The sequence below is a fragment of the Echinops telfairi genome, unplaced genomic scaffold (genome assembly GCF_000313985.2).
Source record: "Echinops telfairi isolate 266 unplaced genomic scaffold, ASM31398v2 ScPeMD7_3533;HRSCAF=4204_0, whole genome shotgun sequence".
Lineage (NCBI taxonomy): Eukaryota > Metazoa > Chordata > Mammalia > Afrosoricida > Tenrecidae > Echinops > Echinops telfairi.
The window spans coordinates 40427161-40451092 of NW_022107431.1; the positions used below are offsets into that span (position 1 = coordinate 40427161).

The 23932-nt window shown below is 40.0% G+C and overlaps 1 protein-coding gene across 5 annotated transcripts in view; it reads right to left on the bottom strand.

Moving 5' to 3' along the window:
* Positions 1 to 872: 872 nt before the first annotated feature.
* The window catches only part of WASF1 (WASP family member 1), a 64553-nt gene continuing 41493 nt past the window's right edge, over positions 873 to 23932 (bottom strand). For 3 of the 5 annotated variants that reach the window (XM_045294694.1, XM_045294693.1, XM_045294692.1), the window contains exons 2-9: positions 19928 to 20088; positions 13890 to 14024; positions 9931 to 10084; positions 8847 to 8964; positions 7265 to 7437; positions 5440 to 5619; positions 2334 to 2962; positions 873 to 1746 (exon numbers count right to left, since the gene is read on the bottom strand). In XM_045294694.1, the coding sequence (XP_045150629.1) occupies positions 1589 to 1746; positions 2334 to 2962; positions 5440 to 5619; positions 7265 to 7437; positions 8847 to 8964; positions 9931 to 10084; positions 13890 to 14024; positions 19928 to 20060 (1680 nt within the window). In that variant the 5' untranslated portion in view covers positions 20061 to 20088 and the 3' untranslated portion in view covers positions 873 to 1588. The remainder of the gene's footprint in view (positions 1747 to 2333; positions 2963 to 5439; positions 5620 to 7264; positions 7438 to 8846; positions 8965 to 9930; positions 10085 to 13889; positions 14025 to 19927; positions 20089 to 23932) is intronic. The other 2 variants (XM_045294695.1, XM_045294696.1) reach the window with 2 other exon arrangements.

Here is a 23932-nt window from a genome sequence, read left to right on the forward strand (position 1 = left end):
TGGGATTGGGCTTGGCTAACCAAACAGAGCCTCACCTGGGATAACCCTACCAGATGTGGCTTCTGATCTTCCTGCGGGCTCACCTGGGCTTGTGCCCACGGCAGAGAGAACGAGGGAGCTCAAGTTTGCAAGGCCATTTGAAGTCTAGGCTTAGACCTGGCACAGTACCACAATGCCACACAATACAGGCCAAAACAAATTTCAGGGACACTAGGTTCAAGGACCTAAAGCAAAACTCCACTCAGTGAGAACAAGGCAATCTGCATTCCAAAGGGAAGGGTGAACACTGCGGTCACCGCTGCAACGCAACTACCCAAATCTCACGGTCTTCTCTTCAGATTGCGTAATCTGACGCGAATGATGCTTTTCCCTCCTTCCAGCTGGCCTCGGAAACATCAACAACTCGTTCTATCACTGCCAAATATGACTTCGAGGAACTTCCACTGCAGTCAAGGGCTGCTGGAAAGAAAAGGCAAGCTGAGACTTGGATTTACGAGCTGGGAGAGTAGAGGTACACTGATGTGGTGACTTTAAGGTGTCCTGATGGCATAGCAGTTACACATTGAGCTGTGATTCACAAGGTCAGCAGTTCGAACCCACTAGCAGTCCCTTGGGAGAAAGACTAGGCTGTCCACTCCCACAGAGTCACAGACTTGGAAACTCACAGGGGCAGCCCTACCTCACCTTATAGGGCTGCTTTTCGAGTTGAGAAGGAAATGATGACATAAAAGCTACCCTACATCTAAACAATAGAAATTTGTCTAAATCCGAGGGCATTGTAAGTTGCTGTGTTTCTGAATTTAGTTCATGATGGATTTAGAGCCTACTATATGGCATGTTAAAAATGTTTTATTAAAAGAGAAACACCCATGAAGCTTTAAAATGAACCATTTATTAAATCAGACTGTTATTTTTAACAGTTATGTAAGTTACATATATGTTTAAGCCAGAGTATTTCACGTGGAAAAATTTAAAACTCTTATAGGCAAGCAAAATCGTACCACACAATATATAAGTGGGAAGGAGATACTGCTAAACATTCAAATAAGGCAAGTATTAAAAAACAATAAAACTATAACTAAACAAAAATTCAAGCATTCCTTTAAGGGAATTCAACACTATAAGCTAAAGGTACTTTCTGAGTGTATCCATATATAACCAAGGCAGTGTTTCTTCTTGTAAAACATACGGAAATGTGATAAGGCTCATTAAGAGATACAGCTGCCCTCAAGATCCAACCTCAGTCGCTTTCCTTAAATTAAAGTCACAAAGTGCACAATGTATATCAAAAAACTGAATCTGCTACTCTAACAACAGCTGCCCATGCTTAATACTTAGTGGTTTATTTGATCAAATTATATCTTTTCGGGGGGGAAATAAAATAAAACAAGATAAGCCACTATAAAACATTTAGTTGAAAGTATTCTAATACTTTTCTTAGAAATAAAAAAAAAAAGGATGGAGGAAAAGGGTTACTTCTCATAAGGAAAAGAAAACAGAACACTCGAATGACCAAACATTTTCAAAGAACAAGCACCACAAAGGACGTCTGCATTCGGCTTGGTAATTATTTATTAATGCGCTGTTCTTACTCCAGCCAGTCCACTTCATCAAATTCCGAATCGTCTTCCGAATCACTGTACTCCACGGCAATGCGGCGAGACAGGATGGTGGCGACGTCATTCTCAATGCGTTCGTGTTTCGCTTCCTGTTCACGCTGTTCTTCTACTTTGCGTAGCTGAATACCTGGTGGAGCAAATCCCAGAAGTTCAGTCTCGAAAACCCAAATCCCAGCTCCTAGACACGACTGAGCTTCTGGCCTCCCATCAGTGCAGTCTGTCTGCTATATAGTTATTGCTGAAGAAATGCTAAGGGAATCAACGACTGCATATGAAGTCCTTCCTCGGAAAGTAAGGAACTAACTTAAGTCCTCTAAAGGCCATCTGGTGGAGCAAAAGTGTAACCAAAGATGGACCAGAAAAATACCTTAATAGTGAAGAAAACACCATTTTAAAGGCGTTAATGTGCCTACTAGACACACTGTTTAGGATTTTAACTAAATATTCTATAACATTTAAATCTGGCAATTTCAATTTCTCATTCATTTGATAAACATTTAAAGAATCCCTAAAGTATGAAAAGAAAGTAAGTCAATGTGAAACAGTTTCTTTGAAATGACTTAAAAACAAGAGCTGCATAGTTTTGCTTTTGAAAGTTTGTTTCAAAACATAAGAGCCTGAAATTATATAGCTCAAAATTACAATATTATCTCGAGTATTTAGAGTGCTACAAAAACCTAGAGCAATGCTACTAACAGCCCCGGGAAGAATTACCTTTTCGTATTGCTTCCAGAAGTACACTCCTGGCATCACTGATTACAGGCAGGGTTGAAGGATGGCGCTTTGGCTCGGAAGCAGGTATAACTTGTGATGGAGGAGATGGGGGCATTAATGGAACATGGGGACCCGGAGCAGGAGCAGGAGCTGGATGCAGCCCAGGAGGAGGATGAGCAAGAGCTGCAACTGTGACAGGTGACGAGGGACGAAGGCCAGGAGGCGGCAGAGGAGGAGGTGGTGGGGGTGGCGGCAGCCCCTGGACTTCGCCTTGTGGGAGAGGATGGACTGGCACAGTCTCGCACACTGGGGCAGCTCGAGCAACTGGCGGAGAGGGCTGGACCAAGGGAGGTGCGATGGGAGGAGGGGCTGGGTGAAGAACTCCAGGGGCGATCTGAAGAGGAGCTGGAGGTGGGGGTACTGCTGGAGCTTGCAAAGCAGTGCTTGGAGGTGGAGGTGGGGGTGGCACTGGTGGGGGAGGAGTTGAAGTCATTGAAGCTCTTAATGAAGAAGTTGACAAGGCAGATGGAAGAGGTGGTGGAGGAGGTGGAGGGGTGGGGCTCACGAACACAGGGGTCCTGCCTGTCGCTGGAGACTGAGGACGATTTTCGATCAAGCCTGTAGCAGAACTGAAAGGACAAAGAGATGCCAGCAAGTTGTTAAGAGAAAAGCCTAGAGAGAAAAAGTAACTGCACACACCTAAATGACTATTCAGAATTATACCTAGGCCGAGGCAGGAACAGATCCTACAGACACCTGAAACTCTTCAGCAGGCTTTACAATGACATCAGAACCCAAAGTACACCACCAGGACAAGGGGCAGGTGACCGGCTGCTCTGCAGTATCCTTACAGGTCTCATCCTCTCACTACCTGTCACACATGGCTCAAGGACTTGACGCTCACACTCGTAAATACACTTCTCAATTCTACCCTGTGAAGTGAGTTTTTGTAATGGCTCCACACTGATTACGTACATTTACAGGTATTATACAGGTAATCTTCTAAAAAAAGGAAAGCCATACTTGTGAGCAACATAATGCTGTCTTTATATTTAAATTATCAAGACTTTCCATATGTCATGTGATTAAATCATTAACAATGAATTAAAAACCACAAAAGGACATTTATGGTCTTCCTTCCTTCCTGATGGACATCAACTGAGTCAGTGATAGCTCAACTTTTTCACTGAAAGTTGAAAAGGTGATCTCTGTTGGTCTATTAGGAAAATTTCTCCAATATTTCTTGACTACAAAACTTATAGTTTGGATAAAACTTAACAGTTAAAATTTGAGATATCTTTACCACAAAATGATCAGGAGTACTGTCCACTCTGCCTCTAATTCTTAGACTGTTACCACTAAGATTAAAGTAACATCCATAAGCACATCTTGGGTTATTATTTTTTAAATTTTGATTTTTAAACGTTTCATGGGTTCAATCATATTAAGAATATTTGTGCAGTCATCCCCACAATCAATTTCAGAATGCTTTCTTTTCACTCATTGTTGTTAGCTCCCCATTTCCCCCATCCTCCCCTGCCATGTCCCTATCCAGTTACTGTCTCTATAGATCTACTGCCTATTATTATTTTTTAGCCCCTTAGTTAGCTTTTTAACCACATTCCAAAAATTTCTACTTATTTTGATTACTATACATCATATTCTTAATAACAAAGCTATTAACAAAACCAAAACCACACTTTAATTTTTAAAGTAATTCTTATTAGCTGGATTTTCTCAGGAGACCATGTCAGCTCTTACCAGAAAATTATGGCCTAGGGCAAATCTGACCCATTCATTCCCAGTTTTTGTAAAGTTTTTCTGAAACACCACCAGGTTTGTTTGTTTATGTATACTTTATGGCCATTTTCATGTAACGAGTCAAACTGAGTAGCTCTGACAGAAACAATATGACCACAAATCTCAATATTGGTGATCTGGCCTTTTTTAAAAAAAATAATTTTATTGGGGGCTCATACAGCTCTTCCCACAATTCAGACATACATCATTGTGTCAAGCACATTTATACATTTGTTGCCATTATCATTCTCAAAACATTTGCTTTCTGCTTAAGCTCTTAGTATTAGTGCCTCATTTTTCCCATCCCTCCCCGCTCCCCACTCCCTCATGAACCCTTGATAATTTAAAAATTACTATTATTTTGTCATATCTTACACTGTCCAATGTCTCCCTTCACCCACTTTTCTGTTGTCCATCCCCCAGGGAGGAGGTTATATGTAGATCCTTGTCATCGGTTCCCCCTTTCTACTCCACCCTCCTGGTATTGCCACTCTCAGCAATGGTTGAAGGGATCACCCGCCCTGGATTCCCTGTTTACAGTTCCTATCTATACCAGTGTACATCCTCTGGTCTAGCCAGATTTGTAAGGTAGAATTGGAATCATTAAGTGGGGGTGGGGAGGGGAGGAAGCATTTAGGAACTAGAGGAAAGTTGTATGTTTCATTGTTGCTACACTACACTCTGTCTGGCTCGTATCCTTCCCAAGACCCTTCGGTAAAGGGATGTCCAGTTGCCTACAGATGGGCTTTGGGGCCCCACTCAGCACTGTCCCTCATTCACAATGATATGATTTTTTGTTCTTTGATGCCTGATCCCCTCATGATCACATAGGCTGGTGTGGTTCCTCCATGTGGACTTTGTTGCTTCTCAGCTAGATGACCACTTGTTTACCTTCAAGCCTTTAAACCCCAAGCACTGTATCTTTTGATAGCTGGGCACCATCAGCTTTCTACACCACATTTGCTTATGCACCCACTTTGTCTTCAGCAATCATGTCGGGACGGTGTGCATCATGGAATGCCAGTTTAATAGAACAAAGTGTTCTTGCATTGAGGGAGTACTTGAGTGGAGGCCCAAAGTCCATCTGCTACTTTAATACTAAGCCTATAAATATGTGCACATAGATCTATTTCCCCATCCTCATATATATATTTACATATGTACATGCCTTTATTTAGAACTCTATGAATGCCCTTTGCTTCCTAGTAAAAGGAAATAGAGTAAAGAACTAGGAAGCGATCTGGTCCTTTAAAGAAAAACATCACAGGTTCCTGAGAAAAGGCATCGTGTGCTTGTCTCAACATACCTGATACAGGTGGGTATGGGCTTCACATCTCCAGCCCCATGCATTGGCGGAGGTGGGGGTGGTTCATGGGGTCTGACTAAGACCCTTTCCTCAGCTCTCGTCAGAAGTTCACTCATCTGACTAAAGGGCAAGGCAGTAAGTGAGTAAGATCCATCCATATGATCCACATACGCTTGAGGCCTGAAGCAAAGACACCTAACGTCAGTGCATCTTCTTGAGCTCCTGATGAAAAAAAAACGTTCTCCAGGGGCTATTTAAGGGTTATTCTTTGAATGCCAATTCTTTCTGAAACAATTACATAAATTTTACTTTTCAAAGAATGCTTATAATGCAGCCTTCTTACTAATTTAGATTTGCTAAAATCATCATTACTTTACTGTTTTATAATGGAGGATTAACTCACAACACTGAAAATATTATGTGACTACAAGAAAATAACATGCAACCTTATTCAAAAGAAAAGATCATTTGTTTTTAGCACCCTGTTCAGAGCTCTTTAACTCTATTTCATTTTATTCCTCCTTGACAAGATACTGATAACAAGAAGCTGGGGAATCTCACACTGGACTCTTCTACCTTTACATTCAAGTAGCCCAAGGAGCAAGTCCTCTTTGATGCTGGCACACAGTGAGGGCTACTGTATTGTTTCTGCCCTCTGGATAGCTTCACAGGTGCTAGGTCACTTAGGAAGTAACTGAGTAATATAGCATATACCTATATACTGGTATAGAAGCTGAGTTTTTCAGCACATTTTTAATGCAGTTTTTGTGGTAAAATTAGGTGCCTCAGGTGATACTCGGGTCAACTTATACTGGAGTATATACGGTATATTTATAAGCTAGAAACAAAATTTTAGATATTTTGAGCATGTGAAGATTATAATGTTTGCTGACTGTAGTACATTCTGGGGATCAAGTTGATTTTAACAAATGTGCAAAGAACAAGTTTAAAACAGATAAAAATGTTAATTACTTAAAATAAGAAGAAATAAGATGTTATCAATTTTTTCACTTTCTTTAATGCATATAAGCAATATCCCTCACATGTAAATTTTTCTAAAATAAAAATTGTTGCCGTTGAATCAGTTTTGATTTACAGTGGCCCAGTGGGCAGAGCAGAACTGCCAAGAGGGCTACCCAGGCTGCAAACCTTGACTGAAGCAGAATGCCGTCTTTCTCCTGCCCAGCAGCTGGTGGATTTGAAGCACTGGCCTTTCCGTTAGTGATCAAGTGCTTAATTTCATACACAGGTCTTAAAGTTTACATGTGTTCTTCCCATCTCCAAATCAGTAAGCCATAAACATATTCCTTCACGGAAGGATGCCAGCTTATGTTTGCTAGGGTGCCATGTTCCTTAGTCAGTATTCCTGGCCTCCAAGAAAGAAGGCCCTGTTCTATATTTGTACAAATAAGGACAAGGAATTAGTTTGTCTGAAGGCCCTGATAAATATGAGGTAGGGGATTTGGCACAGAAAGGAAGTGTGGGGAAAGAAAAAGGATACAAAATACAGGCCCCTTCTCAACGCCTTGGTTTTAGGTGCAGTGTTTTCAAAAACTTCCTATTTGTCTATTAAGAAATTTGAGCAGACTGCCTCAAACACTGAAGAGGAATTAAGACTTTGTATGAAAGCTAACCCCCTGAAGATCACCTACGCCAGTCTGCTCCTTCTACAGGTGACAAACCTAAGGCTGCCCAAAGGCAGACTCTGGTAGGCTCACAGTGGTTGGGGTTTTCTAACCATGTCCATATGCCTAACAGACTTCACAACTCAAGCCAATGTTTCATCATTCATTTTTAAACCAACCAAATAAACAAAACCAGAAACCTTGTTTCAAAATGAGAGGCTGGGCCATTAGCAACTTCAATATGCTTATGTAAGAGATTCGCATCGTCTTCGGCCAGCTCGGGACCTTGGGCCAGCTTCTGCCACTCTCTCCGCCGGTCATGAGGTGCTCTAGGCACTTTTTCTGGTTCATGAGGACGATCTAGATTTTTCTGCTATAACAGATGTATTGAAACAAAGCCAAATGCTGAAGTGCTAAGTTTTCAAAAAGAAGTTATAATAATAAAAAATTCTAACATCAATATTATAAAAACCGTGTCATCTTAATACGGTTAAAAGTAACATGTAGTTCATCTGTAGACACAGAGTTAAATCTTTAGCTAGTTTGTACTTCTTGCTGTTTTTAAACCTGTAATACAAGCTGATTTACAAAATACAAATAGCAAGCATAAGTAGTAAAATTTGAGGTCAATATGGAAAATCCTTTCAGATGAAAAAAATTCACCAATTTTGGTCCTAATAGACATCTTTTAGGTCTACAGTTATGAACAACTGTCTACCATTAATGGCGTTACCTACCTCTAACCAATATTGACTAAGGCTATGTTAACTGGGAGGTCATCAATTAGCTAACAAAGATGTGAAAAATCCAATTATTCAATTCCACATATAATAACTGCACAACTCAGTAAACAACAAGGTCTTTGAAAACTAGAATAAGAAGTGGTTTTCATGGGAGAGAAAGTAAGGGAAGGGTCAGAGTAATATAACAAAGCCAAATATCCAAAGGGGTCCAGTATAGCACACATGGCTGAAGCCAGCCAGGCAGAAGTGGGAACGAGCAATGAACTAAGCATGTACGTCCACTAAGGCATGTCAGTTCAAGATGAAAACCACTACGTCTGTCAAACAACACACTGACAGTTGGAGTAATGTGGCCTGTCAGTCACTGTTTTGGGAAACTGCATAGAACACTGGAAATTGTCTAGCACAGACTTCTTAACAGCCCGAAGGCATTGTGGACAGTAATAGGGAAGTGGGGCTAGCTATTAAAGAAACAGCGGAAGAATGAAGACAGACTTCACCTCTTTCATAGTCTTGTCCGAATCTAGTTTTGCTCATAAAGCAGAATCAAGTTAATTTTACTGGAAAGCAGAAAACAAGAAACAAGACAGGCAGATAACCGTGAAAATAAAATAACCTCTCCAACCCTTTAGGATATGTTCTGTGGTAAGAAACTATTAGCTTAAAGCAACTTTACCAATATCTCTTCTTTTCCCTGGTCCATTTAATTCCTACTTGTTCTTCAAGATTAATCATAAGCTTTGTTGGAAGTGTTTACCAACACTGTGCCCTAAAACAAGTACTATTTTTGCTACTAAAATTCTTCATGGGAACCACTATTATGGCTCTTTGTGTGTCCCATATTGTAATATCTAATTGCTCATCTGGCTCCCCATTAGATGTGATGTTTCTGTGTAGTTACAAGGACTTCAGTATTGGACTAAAATGACTCAATGAACAAAACCTCTAAAAGTCTAGGACTAACAAGGCCCTACAGATGCAGCAAATACAAATGTGTGCGCACTAAAAACAATTCCATTTTTTGAATCTCTGGTAATACCTTCTGTTTCCTCTTTTCCTTCCTCTTATCTTCTGTATCTTGCAGCATTTTTTCTTTCCATAAGTCAAAGAAATATGAAGGGTTGGTATAAAACTTCAAACCTTCTTTACCATCATCTCTGAAATAAAAAAACTCCAATTAAGGTATAATATTAGTAAAACCTACAGAGTCAATCAAAAAAGTCATTTTATAGAATGTTTTGCTTACATTGATAAAATACAACATGCATAAAAGCAATGCCAAAATAAATTAGAATTCTTACTAATCAGATATAAAACTTAGGAAAATGGAAAAACAAATACTTTTCAGAATCGGTGTTCATAATTCAAAGTACAGCTGAACAATTTTCAACACAATATTCTCCTGCTACATACTAAATTTTCTGTAAGTTCTTTTAGAAATTCCAGTAATTACAGAGAGTTCTCCCGAATATAAAAGCCTGAAAGGAAAATAACATCACTTGGAATATAAAATGGTTAGTCTCTGCCAATACATTAATTTATTAGCCTTGCAAATCCAGAAGATATCACTTAGCAGCATTCTAGTGGCGTAATTTACACCCACCACTTGCACACCGACTTAAGAGTTTTCAAGATGCCCTTGAATAATATTTTGTTCAGGATGTGGATTGTGCATCTTAATCTATCCATCTAACAAATCACATAAAAGCTCTTTGAGGAAAGTCTGACTAATTCCAAATTTTACATGAAATTTGGAGGAAACATTTAAAAACTGACACGTTTATTATGCAACATATTAATGCATATAGATTAAGAGTGGGTAAGAATAAGCAAAAATGAAAATGTTTAATTTGGTACTGTAGTAGAATTTAAGCTATTTATTTTTTCATTTTCCATTTCATTAAAAATTAAAAGGACAATAACAACTCCATGTTAAAATTTGTTCAAAATGACTCCTTAAATAGGTCTTGTTTCTTCTATAAGGTCTTGAGAACTCATGAAATGAATAAAAATGCAAAGGTTTTCTACGGCTGGCGGATGGCCAGGGGACAGCTGGCACAGAGACCTTTGGAGGACTGCCTGTTTAAATGGGCACCGGCCCCGACAAGGCCCAATCTGCTCACCTATAAGGAGTGAGTATATTCAGAGGCGGCGGCTGCTCACAGACATCGTAGGTCTCCTGTAGCGGAATCGGCAAAGTCTTGCGGTCGAACAGCTGCTGATCTTGAATTGTAGAACTTCGGAAAGCTTTTCTCATCGTTATATCTTGCAAAGACACTAATACAAAAATAAAAAGTGCATTTGTTTTATTTGCATCAAGGTTACTTGACATAAAAGCAAAGCCACAGACAGCACGTAGAAGTCAGCATGGCTAAAGAGGTCCGAGTCCAGAACCATACTTCTCATGTGCTACCACTATGCTCTAGGGCATTCTGTGCCGCATTTTTCCAATCACTTCACTCACCCCACCCACCGCCATCAGGTCAGTGCCACTCATAGCCACCCTCTAAGACAGAGTAGAACGGACCCTGGGAGTTTCTGAGACCCTAACTGTTTACGGGAGTACAAAACCCTGACTTTCTCCTGCAGAGCGGCTGGTAGTTTCAAACTGCTGACCTTTAGGATTGCAGTCCTACGTGTAATCACTATGCCACCAGGGCACCAATTACATTAGCATTAATTCATCCTTAGATGTCCTCAATGGTACCTGAAGCATATCAACGTTTCCCACCAAGTATCTTTTTCTTTTCCCTACCTGACACAGCCAGATTCCATCCATTTACAATTTTTCCTCCCTCCTATAATCTTTTATTCCATCTTACTTTATTATTTCGCCTTTTCTTATAACAGTAAGATAAAAAAAATAAGCATCCTAGGCATAACACACTGTTGTGTAACTACAGTAAATATGCGTGTATTCTATAGGTACTATCAAAACGAAACTTTACAGAAAATATTTTCACATATAAGGTGATTTGTATTATTGTCTATTTCAGTTATCTTTATCTTGTATGATAAAGATATCTACCTAGACTATATGCTCTTGAAGACCAAGACCATCTGGTACCTTAGTACTCCTAGTAATTAGTGATGCCTCATCACACACACACACACACACACACACACACACACACACACACACACAACTTCATCATGTTATCAAAAGCTCCATTTATTAATTTTCTTTGGGGCTGTGTGGTACGCTAAGATAAGTATACAAGAATGCATTCTTAATTCTTCAAGTGATTTCCTGACACGCAAAATTGGGCAACTCCCTACATATGTAACATGACCTTAAATATGCATATATACTTTACGCCATAGCAAGGACAGTGCTGAACAATTATAACAATCCTTAAATTAGCCTCTTCAACACGGTATCTCTGCCATCCTCACAGCTCAGCCTCATTCGACGTGAAAGGCTGGGCTCACGGAGCTGGGGAGCAATGACACGCGCTGCCACGCGCCCGGGACTGCGGTCCAGCAGCGGCACCGCTGCGCCGTCTGGCACGTCTATGTCAGCACCACGATAAAAACGCAGGAAAAGAGTTGGTGTCTCACTGTAACTAAAATATGGGGCCTGTCACACTTATTTTTCATTTTGTCTTGAGGTTACATATTTTCTCAAAAAGAGACTTCCAAGATAAAAGCCATAAATCTCGTGGTGATTGACACAGAACGGCTAGATGGATAAGTAGGTACCAGAAACTAAATGTAGGCCATCATTATGAATTCAATTTTTACAGAGCTGAAGGGTTAGGCAAGTAAAGTTACTTCCAGAATGTTCTGATATCTGTTTATTTACTTAATATCATTTGATACATATATAAACTCCCATTTTTAAAAACGCTTTTAAAGAAAGAAAAAACATTTTTTTTAAGAAAAAAATGTTAATTGTTTTTTTAAAGCATGCCCTGATGATTCAAAAAGAGGGAAAATGACTATTCTTTTCAATACGCAGTACTGGAACAACTGAATATCCACATAAAAATGAATGAAGTTGTATCTCTCCCTCACAAAACACAAACGTTAACTCTCAGTAGATCACAGACATAAATGTAAGAGGTAAAACTAAAATTCATCGAAGAAAATAAAGGAAATATATTGTTCCAAGTTATGTTAGGCAAAGTCTCCTTAGGCAGAAGAAAGACAGACAGACAGGCATACACATATTTAGCTGCTGGCTGCAGAGATGTTCCTGTGGACCAATAACTATATCCTTAATATTTTCTGATTATGGCTTGTGATAAGCTGTGAACATCACTAATAAACTTCCATAATTGTAAAGAAGAAGAAAAAAAAGATCTGGACCTAGAAAATATACAGAATTCTTACAATTCAGTAATTAGATGACAAGTAAACCAATTTTAAAATGAGCGAAGGATATATATATGTATGTTGACAGACAGAGATATTTCTTCAAAGACTAAACAAAAATGGCATATAAATACCATTTGAAGATGTTGAAGACCATTAGTTACCAGGAAAATGCAAATCAAAGCCACAATGAGATACTATTTCATACCCACTAGGATGGCTACCAAGAAAAAGGTCATATCAAGTGTTGGTGAGGATGTGGAGAAACTGGAATCACCTGGTAGGAATATAAAAGGTGCAGCTGCTTTAGAAAACAGCCTGGCAGTTCCTCAAACGGTTAAACATAGGGCTGATTCTTATGACCCAGAAACTCTACTCCTAAGGATGTATATATATGTATATGTGTATGTATGTATGTATATATATGTCCACATAAAAAGCTGTACACGTGTGTTCATATTATCATTCAAAATGTGAAATATACATATATAACAAAGAATGAAGTACTAACACATGGCACACATAAGTGAACCTTGAAAACACATGCTAAGTGAAAAAGGCTCAAAGTTAACATACTATTATGATTCTACGCATATGAAATGACGATAGCAGGCAAATCCAGTCGGAAAGTAGATTAGTGACCATCCAGGGCAGGTATAGGGGAAACATAGAGTGACTACTAATGAGCACGAGGTTCTTTTGGGGGTGATGAAAATGTTCTAAAATTGACTGTGGTGAAAATGGCAAAATGAATAGCTAAAAGTCACTCAATTATGCATTTAAATTTCAAATGAGTGAACTGTATAGTATGCAAATTGTACCTCAATGAAGTAGTTTTGAAAAACAACAGAAAAGTGGGTGAAGGGAGACATGGGTCAGTGTAAGAAATGAAAAAAAAATTATAAATTATCAAGTGTTCCTGACGGAGGGAGTGTGGGGGAGGGAGGGGAAAAATGAGCTGATACCAAGGGCTCAAGTAGAAAGCAAATGTTTTGAGAATGATGATGGCAACAAATGCACAAATGTGCTTGACACAATGGATGGATGTATGGATTGTGATAAGAGTTGTACAAGCCCCCAAAAAATGATTTTTAAAAAAATTAAAAGTCTTGCTTTGCCTTGTCCAGAGCGATGATTTCCAAACTTTGCAAATAGGGTACACTTAGCCCAGAAGGTATTCATTCACCTTTCCTACACATTAAATTAGACTGTGTCAAAAGAATTTGATTCGTTGAATCACCAAGACATCCGGCATTACATTCTCCCTTTTGCTTTGTTCCACTGATATCCTTTATTATTCAAGTTCAGATTATATAACTTGCAACATTGCAATTCATCAAAATATATTTCAAGGAAACATTCACTAACGTCAGAAGTAACATTCAATCAATTACCTAGCTCGGACTTTTGCAGTTTTACACACACATAACCATCTTACTTTTTAAGACAAAAATTCATGAAAAATTAATTATAAGGGATAAGAATGGAGGAAAAATTCTGGTTAAAATGTTTTGTTTATGTTAAAAAATTAAAAGCTATTTAGTGTACAAAAATAAGTTTAAAAAATTTGGAAAAACACTAGTCATACTAATCTTTTTAATAAATAATTCACTGATTTATTACAACATGTACAATAAGGTCATGGGTAAAAGCATTTGTAATAAAATCAGGGCTTTGGCAGATTTTAAAGCTATTCTTCACCCCACTTAACGAAATGTATATACAGAAAAATAAATTACTTAAAATGTAAAGTAAAAAAACTTACATTCTTCTTCTTTAGGATCAAGCTGTGTAACACTAACTGATAAGCGATCCACACGTTCTTGCAATGAGTTAACTCTGAAGGAAAAACTATGTGCTTCATTGAATAATTCTCCGAATATATCTTCAGCATATTTACCTAAGCAAAAATGAAATATGTACCAAAACATTTAATGTGATCCGAAATATAGAAAAAATTCAACATTTAAAACCACTGTTCCCTTGAAGCTTGCACTTATTTGAAACTATTTAAACTTTAAAAAGTTATCCAGTTATGACAGAGTGGGGACAAACAACCAAACAGAAAACACAAACCCTGGGAAACCTGGTCTAAAACCCTAGCCCTGTCATATTGTGTTCTGTGTTTTTTTCTAAAATAGAAACATACTACACCTACTTTCTACATATCTATCCATTGGCTGAAGGCTAGAGATGATAAACGTGGCAGAATATCTTCAAATAACAGGTCTTTCCATCTCAAATCAGCATTCACAACCTTTACATTTAGTTTATATTCTCTGTTCTTAGTTCATAAAAGTAAAACAAAACACCATCTATCTAAAATACTTGTATTTCTCTAGTCGAATAAATTCTCATTACTGAAAAAGAGAAGCCAAAATAATCGTATTTTAAAAGGTGAAAGGGCGTAGAAATTTCTGTCATAAATAAGCTAAGGAAACATTTTAGAAAATCGATGAAGAGGAATATTCAGGTGTGTTTAGAATATATAAAGTAATAAACATTATGCCAGAGAATCTACACCATAAAGATGAGTCAATTATTATATGTGCTTTTAATAAAATAAAATAAATGCTTTTCCTACATTGAGACTTTGAGGTCCCAGGACACTATCTAGGTTACATTTATTTCTAAGGCGATTATCCGAGAGCTCCTATGAGAGAGAAGTGTTTACATACATGTCATTTGGCAAGCTCCTCTAGTGTCTCAGCTCCTGTCATCTAAACTGCAGACTTTACGTAGATACATGCTTACACTCTTTAAAATGGTTTCCCTGTTAGCCACGTTTGATAGTCTTCAACTAAGTAAGGTACATTCATTTGGGGTAAGAGGCATGTAGTTTTATCAAACAGCAAAGGATTCTGTTATTGGTTGCCTTTCTTTTATCAATCCAATCGATCTATGTGCCGTCCTACCCACCTATCTACTCATCCCACCCACTCATCAACCTATCCGTCAAAGGATCTTGTCTATGCTTAAGAGCAAGAGGCAGGCCCCGTCAGTTCATCTTGGCAACATGAACTGACCACAGTCAACAGGAGAAAGACAATGGGCAGAGAGACTGGTAAAACATCCCGCAGGTCACTGGAGCCACAGTGGTGGTTAAGACAATGATAAAACGGGAAAGAATTTCAGTAATTATCTGTAACCAAACAGAATCATGTTCAACTGGGAGAAATCTCACAAAAACTTGGATGTGTGTAACGAGGTTAAGAAGATAACCAGCCTTCAGCCCTGCAGGGTTCCTTTATTGCTGTTTTCCAGTTTTAGTGTTCATATTAGGATCCTACTAAAAATGCTCAGATACCTGGAACCATGTCAATCATCAAGTGGGCTAAGTAATCCAGACATGACTATTTAATACATCAAGTATGACTTTAATCATGCCGGATGGCCATAAACTTCCGTCTTATAAACTAAAGTGGAATCTTGAAGACTCGGTGTCATTATGAAAATCAATGATTACCCACAGCTAGAGGAGTCCCCTGAAATGTTCTAGAATATTTGCTTTGATATTGACTATTTTCCAGGTTTCATATTTCTCTTCCTTTACATCATTTTTACCTTTGCTATTAACCACCTCTTCTGGATCCCTTCCATATATACCTGTTTCTCTAGCTCCATACTTTTACCGCCTCTCTTTATCTTCTGAAACACGTTTGGAACCCACATAATCACATGTGAAAGCAAACCGGCTTTGAGAGAGGGATCGATTGGCTAGTTTTATGCACGTGCTTTTTATTGCATGGATTTACTTATTCTGACTATCTGGAGGTCTTTTACAATTAATTCCAGATTCTAACTATGTTAAGCGGGAAAGTGGTCAGAGATCTAAATTCCAGAGAGGAAAACCACTGTATTTTTCTGCAACTAGTGCACCCACATCAGGTAGAAATGACAAAACTATGTTTTTAAAAAAAAAGGTTTTGGCATAGTATGCCCATTTTTATTGCATACCTCCCCACTACTACTACCCATTTCCAGAAAAAGGCCTTATTCACAAGCCCCAAAATGTTAATTTTGGTCACATTTGCATAATAATGGTACCTATCCCATGGTCCAGACGTCATGGGAAATAAACCACTGAAACTGTGTGTCTGCTCCGGGGCAGTTCATGGCTGGACCTGGGCGCAGCGGAGTTCCTTGTGGTCGTCTGCATCTAGGTATCGGACCAGAAATGGGCAGAGACTGCACATGGGCCCACCAAGCCTGGGTATGGACTGGCTCTACGTCCATGGCAGGAGCCAGGCCTGTACGTGCCCAGGACACGAGGCCAGCCCCGCAGAAGGCTGTGCAGGCTCATACTATCCTGGAACCGCAGACCCCCAACAGCTAGTCAGCTCCACTGCATCCACGCGAGGGTCAGGGGGCCCCTCTGCATGTGCACAGGCAGAGAGTCAAAGGGCCCGAGTGGGGAGGCTGGTTGGTGCAGTGGAATGGGGACAGCTGCCACACGCTGGCCTCAGGGGTCTCTCTAACAGGGATACAACCCATACACCTTCAGGGCTGGGACCAGCTGCTCGAGAGGCCTGATTCTGGGGCTGAAAAGTGGTTTCTTTCTGCCAAGCACAGCAAGAATCCTGCTGGGAGAGGAGCCGCTTTAGAAACTTGTGGGCAGGCTGTGAGGGTCTGCTGCTGGGAACCACACCTCCATGTTAACAGGCATCAAGACAAAAATTTCACACTGAATATGATAGAGGAGGAAAAAAAAGTTGACGTCAGCAACAGGTGAAATAATACTGGTGTAGTGCGCTTATGACTAAGCCCAATCACAACACTCTGCACTGTGTTCTTGATTCACTGCCATTCCTACCTGAAAGGGAAAAAATCATTCTTTAGATGAATACAGGTTTGTAGTAAGAAGCTAACCATGCAACCCAAAAGATGAAGTAGAATTTCTCTTTAAGTCTGAGTAACTTTTGAATAATAGGAAGTAATGTGTAACTAAGTAGCTCTGCTGTGCTGCTGCAGCAGGAGCAGAGCGCCTGTCTCTTTCCCTCGGACTGCCCTTCCATTGCTCGTTCCTCTCACTTCAACCACTTCCTTTTGTCTGTCCACTTGCTGTTTCACATCATGATGCACACCAGACTGGGCCTATCAGACTCTAGGGCTGACAGTTTTATGTCCTTCAGGCAGCTGGGCTGACCGGGGACCACTCCACACCTCTCATGTTAGACCTCTGATAATAGCAAAATGTTTCCCTAGATTAAAAAATATCTAGAAAGAGTGCCCAACACACAAAATAACAGAGTCCATGAACCACAGTGGCATGGGAGGCTAAGCATGGGGCTGCTAACCGCAAGGTCAGTGGCTCAAACCCACCAGCTGCTCCTTTGGAGAAGGATGGAGCGCTGTCTACTCCCCTATAAAGATTTATGCTCCCAGAAACCCTCAGGAACAGTTCAACTCTTTTCCTGTAAGGTTGATCTGAGTCAGAATTGGCTTGAAGGCAGTGGTTTTGGTTTGGTGCTGGTTTCTAAAAGGGGGCATTGGTTCTAGTAAGTAAGCGAAAACACAGCTCTTGCTTGTCCTGTTCACCTGAAGCTGTGGGCCAGATTCCACCCCATGTTTGCATGGTTGCCAGCACACACCCTTCACTCATTGTGCTGCCCCCACCTGCCTCACCACACGCATTCCTCTGACGACCTGCAGAAGTCTCTACAATTCTGGGTGATTCTCATTTTATTCTGCTGGAATAGGACACCCTGGTCCAAAGCTCCAAGAAGACACCAGCCTCGGAACCCTTCAGAACAGTGGCTGCCTGCTGGGGCTAACCACGCCCTGCATGAGTCAGTCAGTCTTCAGGGAACCAAATGGTTGTCTACTCTTGACAATAACCACGGGCTGCTGCTGAATCTGAATACAGGCAATCTCATGTGTGTCTGTGTAGAACTGTGTTCCATAAGGTTGTAAGGGTTGATTTTTTTTTAAAGCAGCCTCTGGGTGGATATGATACCTTGCAGGCAAGGTAACAGTTTGTACCACCCAAACCCACAACCCAGAACCAGAGTCAATTCCAACTCACAGTGAGTCTATAGGATTTCTGAGACTGCAAATCTTTACAGAGCGGAAAGCCTCATCTTTCTTCCTCAAAGAAACGGATGGGTTTGAACCAACAGCCTTGGGGTTACCAGTCCAGCACCTGCCCAACAGCACTACCAGCCCCCTTTGTACCACTCTGGTACTCCTTAAAAGTGTTCTGCCAACTGTTCCTCCTCAAATCTTCCAGGCCTACCAACCTGTTTCCCAGTATATTTGGTGCAGTAAAAGGACTAAGGGTTATTTCATAGAGAGACCTCATACAGAAAACATAGAGTAGGGGTAATTTGTTTGCTTGAATCTGTTATCCTGGGCACTAGGATAGGTGAGAAGGAGCAGGTTACCAAGGAGAGAAAAGAGAGGAAGTTTGGAAAGTAAATTGAAGAAGTCAAGGCTGCTTAGGATTGGTAATACTGAATTTCATGTTCTCATTTCCTGGCTTCCTCAGAAGGCACTGAAATGAACAAAAAGCATTTCAAAGGGGCTCATCATCTTCTTCCTCAGAGAACTGACAGAGAACTCTGTTCTTAAAATAAGTTGTATGATTTTTCCCCCTAAAAAGTGTTATTATCAATGTTGCAGGAATCCCAGGTCTGTTTGTCTATCTCCTCTGCTTAGGGTGGGAAATAGCAGATGTTATGGCAAGGAGAATTGTTTTAAGCATCTCTTACAGAAGGTGAGAGAGGACCTGCTTGTAGCAAACAGCTCCACATAAACCAGAAGTTTGTAACAGAAAACAAGAGGCGTCACGTGGTTACACTGAATTTGAGATATTTATCATAAAAAGATATTAAAACATAGGTGGAGAAATTTAGAAAGGGCAACAGTCCTGTGATAAGACTGGGATCCTCCGGACATTTTCTATTTCCTTTCATTGTTCTACTGTACTTTGCACAACACTGTTCCAATACTGCTGAAAACACAGGAGCGGCGTGGGTCCCAATGTCTGCCACATATGCACATACATTTATAAGACTACCAGACCCCAAAACCCAAACCCACAGCCACAGAGTCAATTCCCACTCATAGTGACCCCGATAGAACGGAACAGAACTGCCTCGATAGGATTTGTGAGGCCACAAAAATCTTCACAGAACCAGACTGTCTCCTTTTCCCCCCAGAGTGGCTGGTGGGTTTTAGCCACACACCTTTTGGTTGACAGCCCAAAGCTTAATCCACTGTGCCACCAGAATGCCTCTATATGACTACAGGTATTCTTTAATACACATTGGATAAAGAATTGATACATAAATGGGTCTAATGCCTTTATTTCTTTTGACAAATTCACAGATGAAACTCTATAAAGTATGAATAAAGTATTTTCAAATAGGAAAAGTCTTACTACCTAAGACTAAAAGAAAGGTTAGAAGAAATTTTTAACAGATTGTTGGAATTTCATTTCTTTAAGTACAAGTCTCTGGGTGAATAGTTTAGCAGTTTGCATCCACGTAGAGGCATCTGGGAAGAAAGGCCCGGCCCAGCGATCCCTTCCTGAAGGTGCGCAGCCTGGGGAGCGAGAGGGAGCAGTTCTACTCTGTAGGCATCAACTCAGTGAGACTCACCAGATCTCACACGTTCTCTACAGTTCAGACATGACTCTGAAACTCAAGATTTTACTTAAAACGATACATTTTTCTCAGCATAACTTTGTATTCATCACACCAATACCACCCAAAAAAATCAATCCCAAGAACATGTTAATTCTCTGAAGGTATACCAGTCCAGTTTGAGAGGAGTACAGCTATTAATATAAAACATACTTACTTAGGCTACTTAGTTGTCTAATTATATTTGCCAAGGAAATATTGGTGACACATTCCAGTTCATTCTTGATGCCTCTGGGCAGGGCTGTGTGGCACAAGTGCCTTGGGTCGATGTTTCTTTTTACTAATGGCATGTTGACATCAACCTCTGTGCCAGTTCACCTGCAAGAAAAAACAAATGTTCAATTCCATGTCTTTAAGCCCCACCCCACCCCAAAAAAAGGCCTGATTCTGACTGCTTTAGAAATTGTCCCAACATAATTTTTAATGTAGAATCCATTGTCAGATTCGAAAAGAGTAAACACCAAGCAAAAAACTACAACATTTCCTGTTTAAAAGCAAAAGAAAACTGTACATGGAAAAAACCAATTGCACATGATTTATAATCTTTTAACCCATCAATATGCAACCTTAGGGGAAAATTTTTAATTTAACAAGATAAATTATACCACACTAAAACAAACAAGTCCGAAAGTTGTTAATCTGTTGACTGTGGCCGGAGTTAAAGAGACAAAATGTCCCATCGACTGTACAATCTTTTTGGTTCTATAGGCAGTTGCGTTTGTCCGCAATTCAAAAACTAAAACAATTCCTAAGTTTCTTCATATCTTTCCCTGAGTTCTGAGCAATTAAATAGTCTCCCCCACGACTAGTTTTTTAAATAATTTAGCTAAAATCTTGATTTTGTTTATAATTAAAAAACAACAACATACCGAACATTTTCAGGGGGTTAATTTTAAATCTTGATAAAGATTTTTAAATTAAGAAAATGAAATCAGCTATAATACTACTATAGGTTTCATGTTTAATGAGTAAGTATATTAAAAGTGCCTTATCTTTTTCTTTTTTTAGAGGAGATAAGAAAATTAAACGATTGGAATCTAAGCATAACCAAATATATGGTAGAATTTTAAAATAAAGTGTACTGGCGTCAGTATCAAGAATATGCTCTCTGTTGGTTCCGTGGCAGAATTCACTCCAGGACCCAGGGGGGAGAAGCAGGTTTGATACCTGGCCTATGCACCTCAAGGGCAGCCACTACTTGTCTGTCAGTGGAGGCCTTCATATTGCAACGATGCTAAAGAGGTTTCGGCAGAGCTTCCAGACTAAGGCAGAGTACAAGAAAAGATCCGGTAACTCACTTCTGAAAAACCAGCCCGTGAAAACTCTATGGAGCCCCAGTCCAGTGCCATGGCGCCCGAGACCGACACAAGGGCAGCTAACAGTGGTTTTAAGAATGCATTCTTTGACTAGAAATTCCAGACAACGCTCATTACTATACAGTCAGTTCCAACAGAAGGCAACCCTAAGGGGCAGAGAAGAACCCACGGGTTCCTGAGACTGTAACTCTTTACTGGAGTAGAAAGCCTCACCTTTCTCCCGCGGAGCAGCTGGTATTTTGAACTGCTGACCTTGTAGTTAGCAGCCCAACATGGCCCCTACACGCCACTAGGGATCCATTTTTGGATTCAAAATTGTTGCTATGGTTGTTGTTCGGTGCTATCGAGTCAGTTCCGACCCACAGAGACCCTATGAAACGCCATCCATCCTGTGACGTCTTCCCAATTGTTCTTGTTAGAGCCGCCTTGTTGCTGCCACTGTGGTCATTGAGAGGCTTCCTCTTGTTTGATGCCCCTCCACTTAGAAAAATATGTATTAGCTTGTAAATACTATCATGTGTTACTTAACTTCCACAACACAATCTGTGAAATAGCTCTCTAGGCCTTGGACTTTGAGCAAATGTGCCTACATTGCAGATAACAGCATTCACTGGTTTTCCACCTGTGTGTTAATAACCTTTGTTTCACTTCCAAATGGATATTCTTTGCCACTTGTTGCTTTCACTAACAGTAGTTTTGTGGCATGGAGGAGTCAGGATGCACTTCAAAATAGTATCTTTAAAAGAAAATTAAACAGAAGTGTTACAAACACTAAGGAGACATGTGATACATGAGTCTGGGTGCTGCCGTCTATGAGCGGAGCTGTTCCATGGTAAGCTTCGTAGATCTACATGCATGCTGCACGCAGGCACCGCTGTGTCCACTGCACGTAGTTCCCCAATCAGGATGTCTGATCTCTATTACATACGTGTATGCATGTGTGTAAATATGTGTCTTTTCAGACACACACGCATCCGTGCAGTTGGGGATTGCCCAAAGGAGTGTTATGCAGTGCATGACTGTATATAATGAAATCGATGAAATATTAAAAATCGCCCAGTCTTACATTATAGAGATTTTATGACTTTAGAAATAAGGGGGAAATAAGGGGGAACCATCATCTAAATTCTTGTTTTCAGGACTGAAAAAAGATATCCTTGTAAAATTGATTTGTTATGCTTAAAGAACTTATAGAGTTAATAATTCAGAGGAAGACAATTTTTTTTTCAACGCTTGCCCGATTGGTAACATTGCTGATAGGAATGCAAAATGGTACAATTGTGGAAAACAGTGAAGCTGTTCAAAACTAAAAATAGAACTACCATATGGGCGTAGCAATTCAACTCCTAGGTCTATACCCAAAAGAATTAAAAGCAGACTCAAACAGATACTTGTACACCAATGTTCATTACAGTGTTGTTTACAATGGTTAAAAGGTGGAAACCTAGATACCCATAAGCAGATGAGTGGCTAAAGAATGTGTACATACATACAACTAAATATTACTCAGCTAGCAAGAAAAATGAAGTTCCGGTACATGCTACAATATGGGTGGAGCTTGAAGACATTATGTTGAGTGAAATGGAAAAATGTCTACTGTTCACGGAGTATGGAGCTTCTGTTCATGGTGATAGAAAAATAGTATTGATGAAGGGCAGGACTGTAAAGCTGATTAACGTAATTTCTGTCCTTAAGTTGTACACCTGGCAACAAGTTGAACTGTTAAGTCTGATCTATTTCCATCAACAACCAGGACTCACTGCTGAGGCTGATTATATACAACCATATACCTCACGGGATATTTAAATTCTTGGCTTGGAGGTTAGAGTCATGGTCTCAATGGAACATCTTATCTTAGTTAACTGGTTCGTGTTTTCTGTTCTATCTCCTAATTCATTCCATAGTGCCTATTTCACTGCAAGTAGCCATCCAAGGAAAAGGAAGGGGCAGTCAGGAATCAGAAGATAAGCAATGTGTGGGTAGTTGCCTCCATGAACAAGCACCTCTTTTGCCTGATATCAGAACTGATGGTGACCAGTTATCTATTGCTGAGCATTTTCATTAGAGATCCTATCCAAAACCCAAAGCAAAGCTACTGCCACCTTCTCAATTCTGACCCATAGTGACACTATAAGACATCGAAGAAGTGCGCCCTCAGGTTCTCAAGACTTTAAATCTTTACAAGGACAGACAGCCTCATCTTTTTCACATGGAGTCGCTGGAGAAAACGGCTGACTTACTGTGCTACAAAGGTGCCTTACAGAAGAGTCTTAATCAAAAGGGGGGGAAATGCAGAACAGAATTTCAGATTCTCATAGAATACAGTCCTTCTGGAGTCAGGGAGGTTGGACAAATTCCTGAAGCGATTGCCCTGAGATCTTTAAAACGTAAGTTAAAAATCATCTCTAACGTCTTCTTAAAATCAAACAATAGTTTAGCTTAACTAGAAAAGAATGTCTGCCTTTGAGCATTGTGCTCTTTTCAGATCTACCACCATGGGATCAAAGCACCAATAACAACTTGTAAAACAAGACAGAAAACATAGGGGTAGTGAGTATGTTAACAGGGGAAGAATACACTGGAAAAGAATCGTGAGAATGGTTGTACAACTTGACGAATGTAATCAATGATGCAGAATTGTCCATGCAGAACTTGTTGAAGTGATGAATGTTCAACAACAGAAATAAGGAATTAAAAAAACTGCCATATTCAGGACCAGTGGTATGAGTGGCGAAACAGGGAGGGTAGAGGGAGAGTGGGTAGGAAGGAGGGAACCGATTACAAGGAACTGCATGTGACCTCCTCCCTGGGGGACGGACAACAGAAAAGTGAGTGAAGGGAGACGT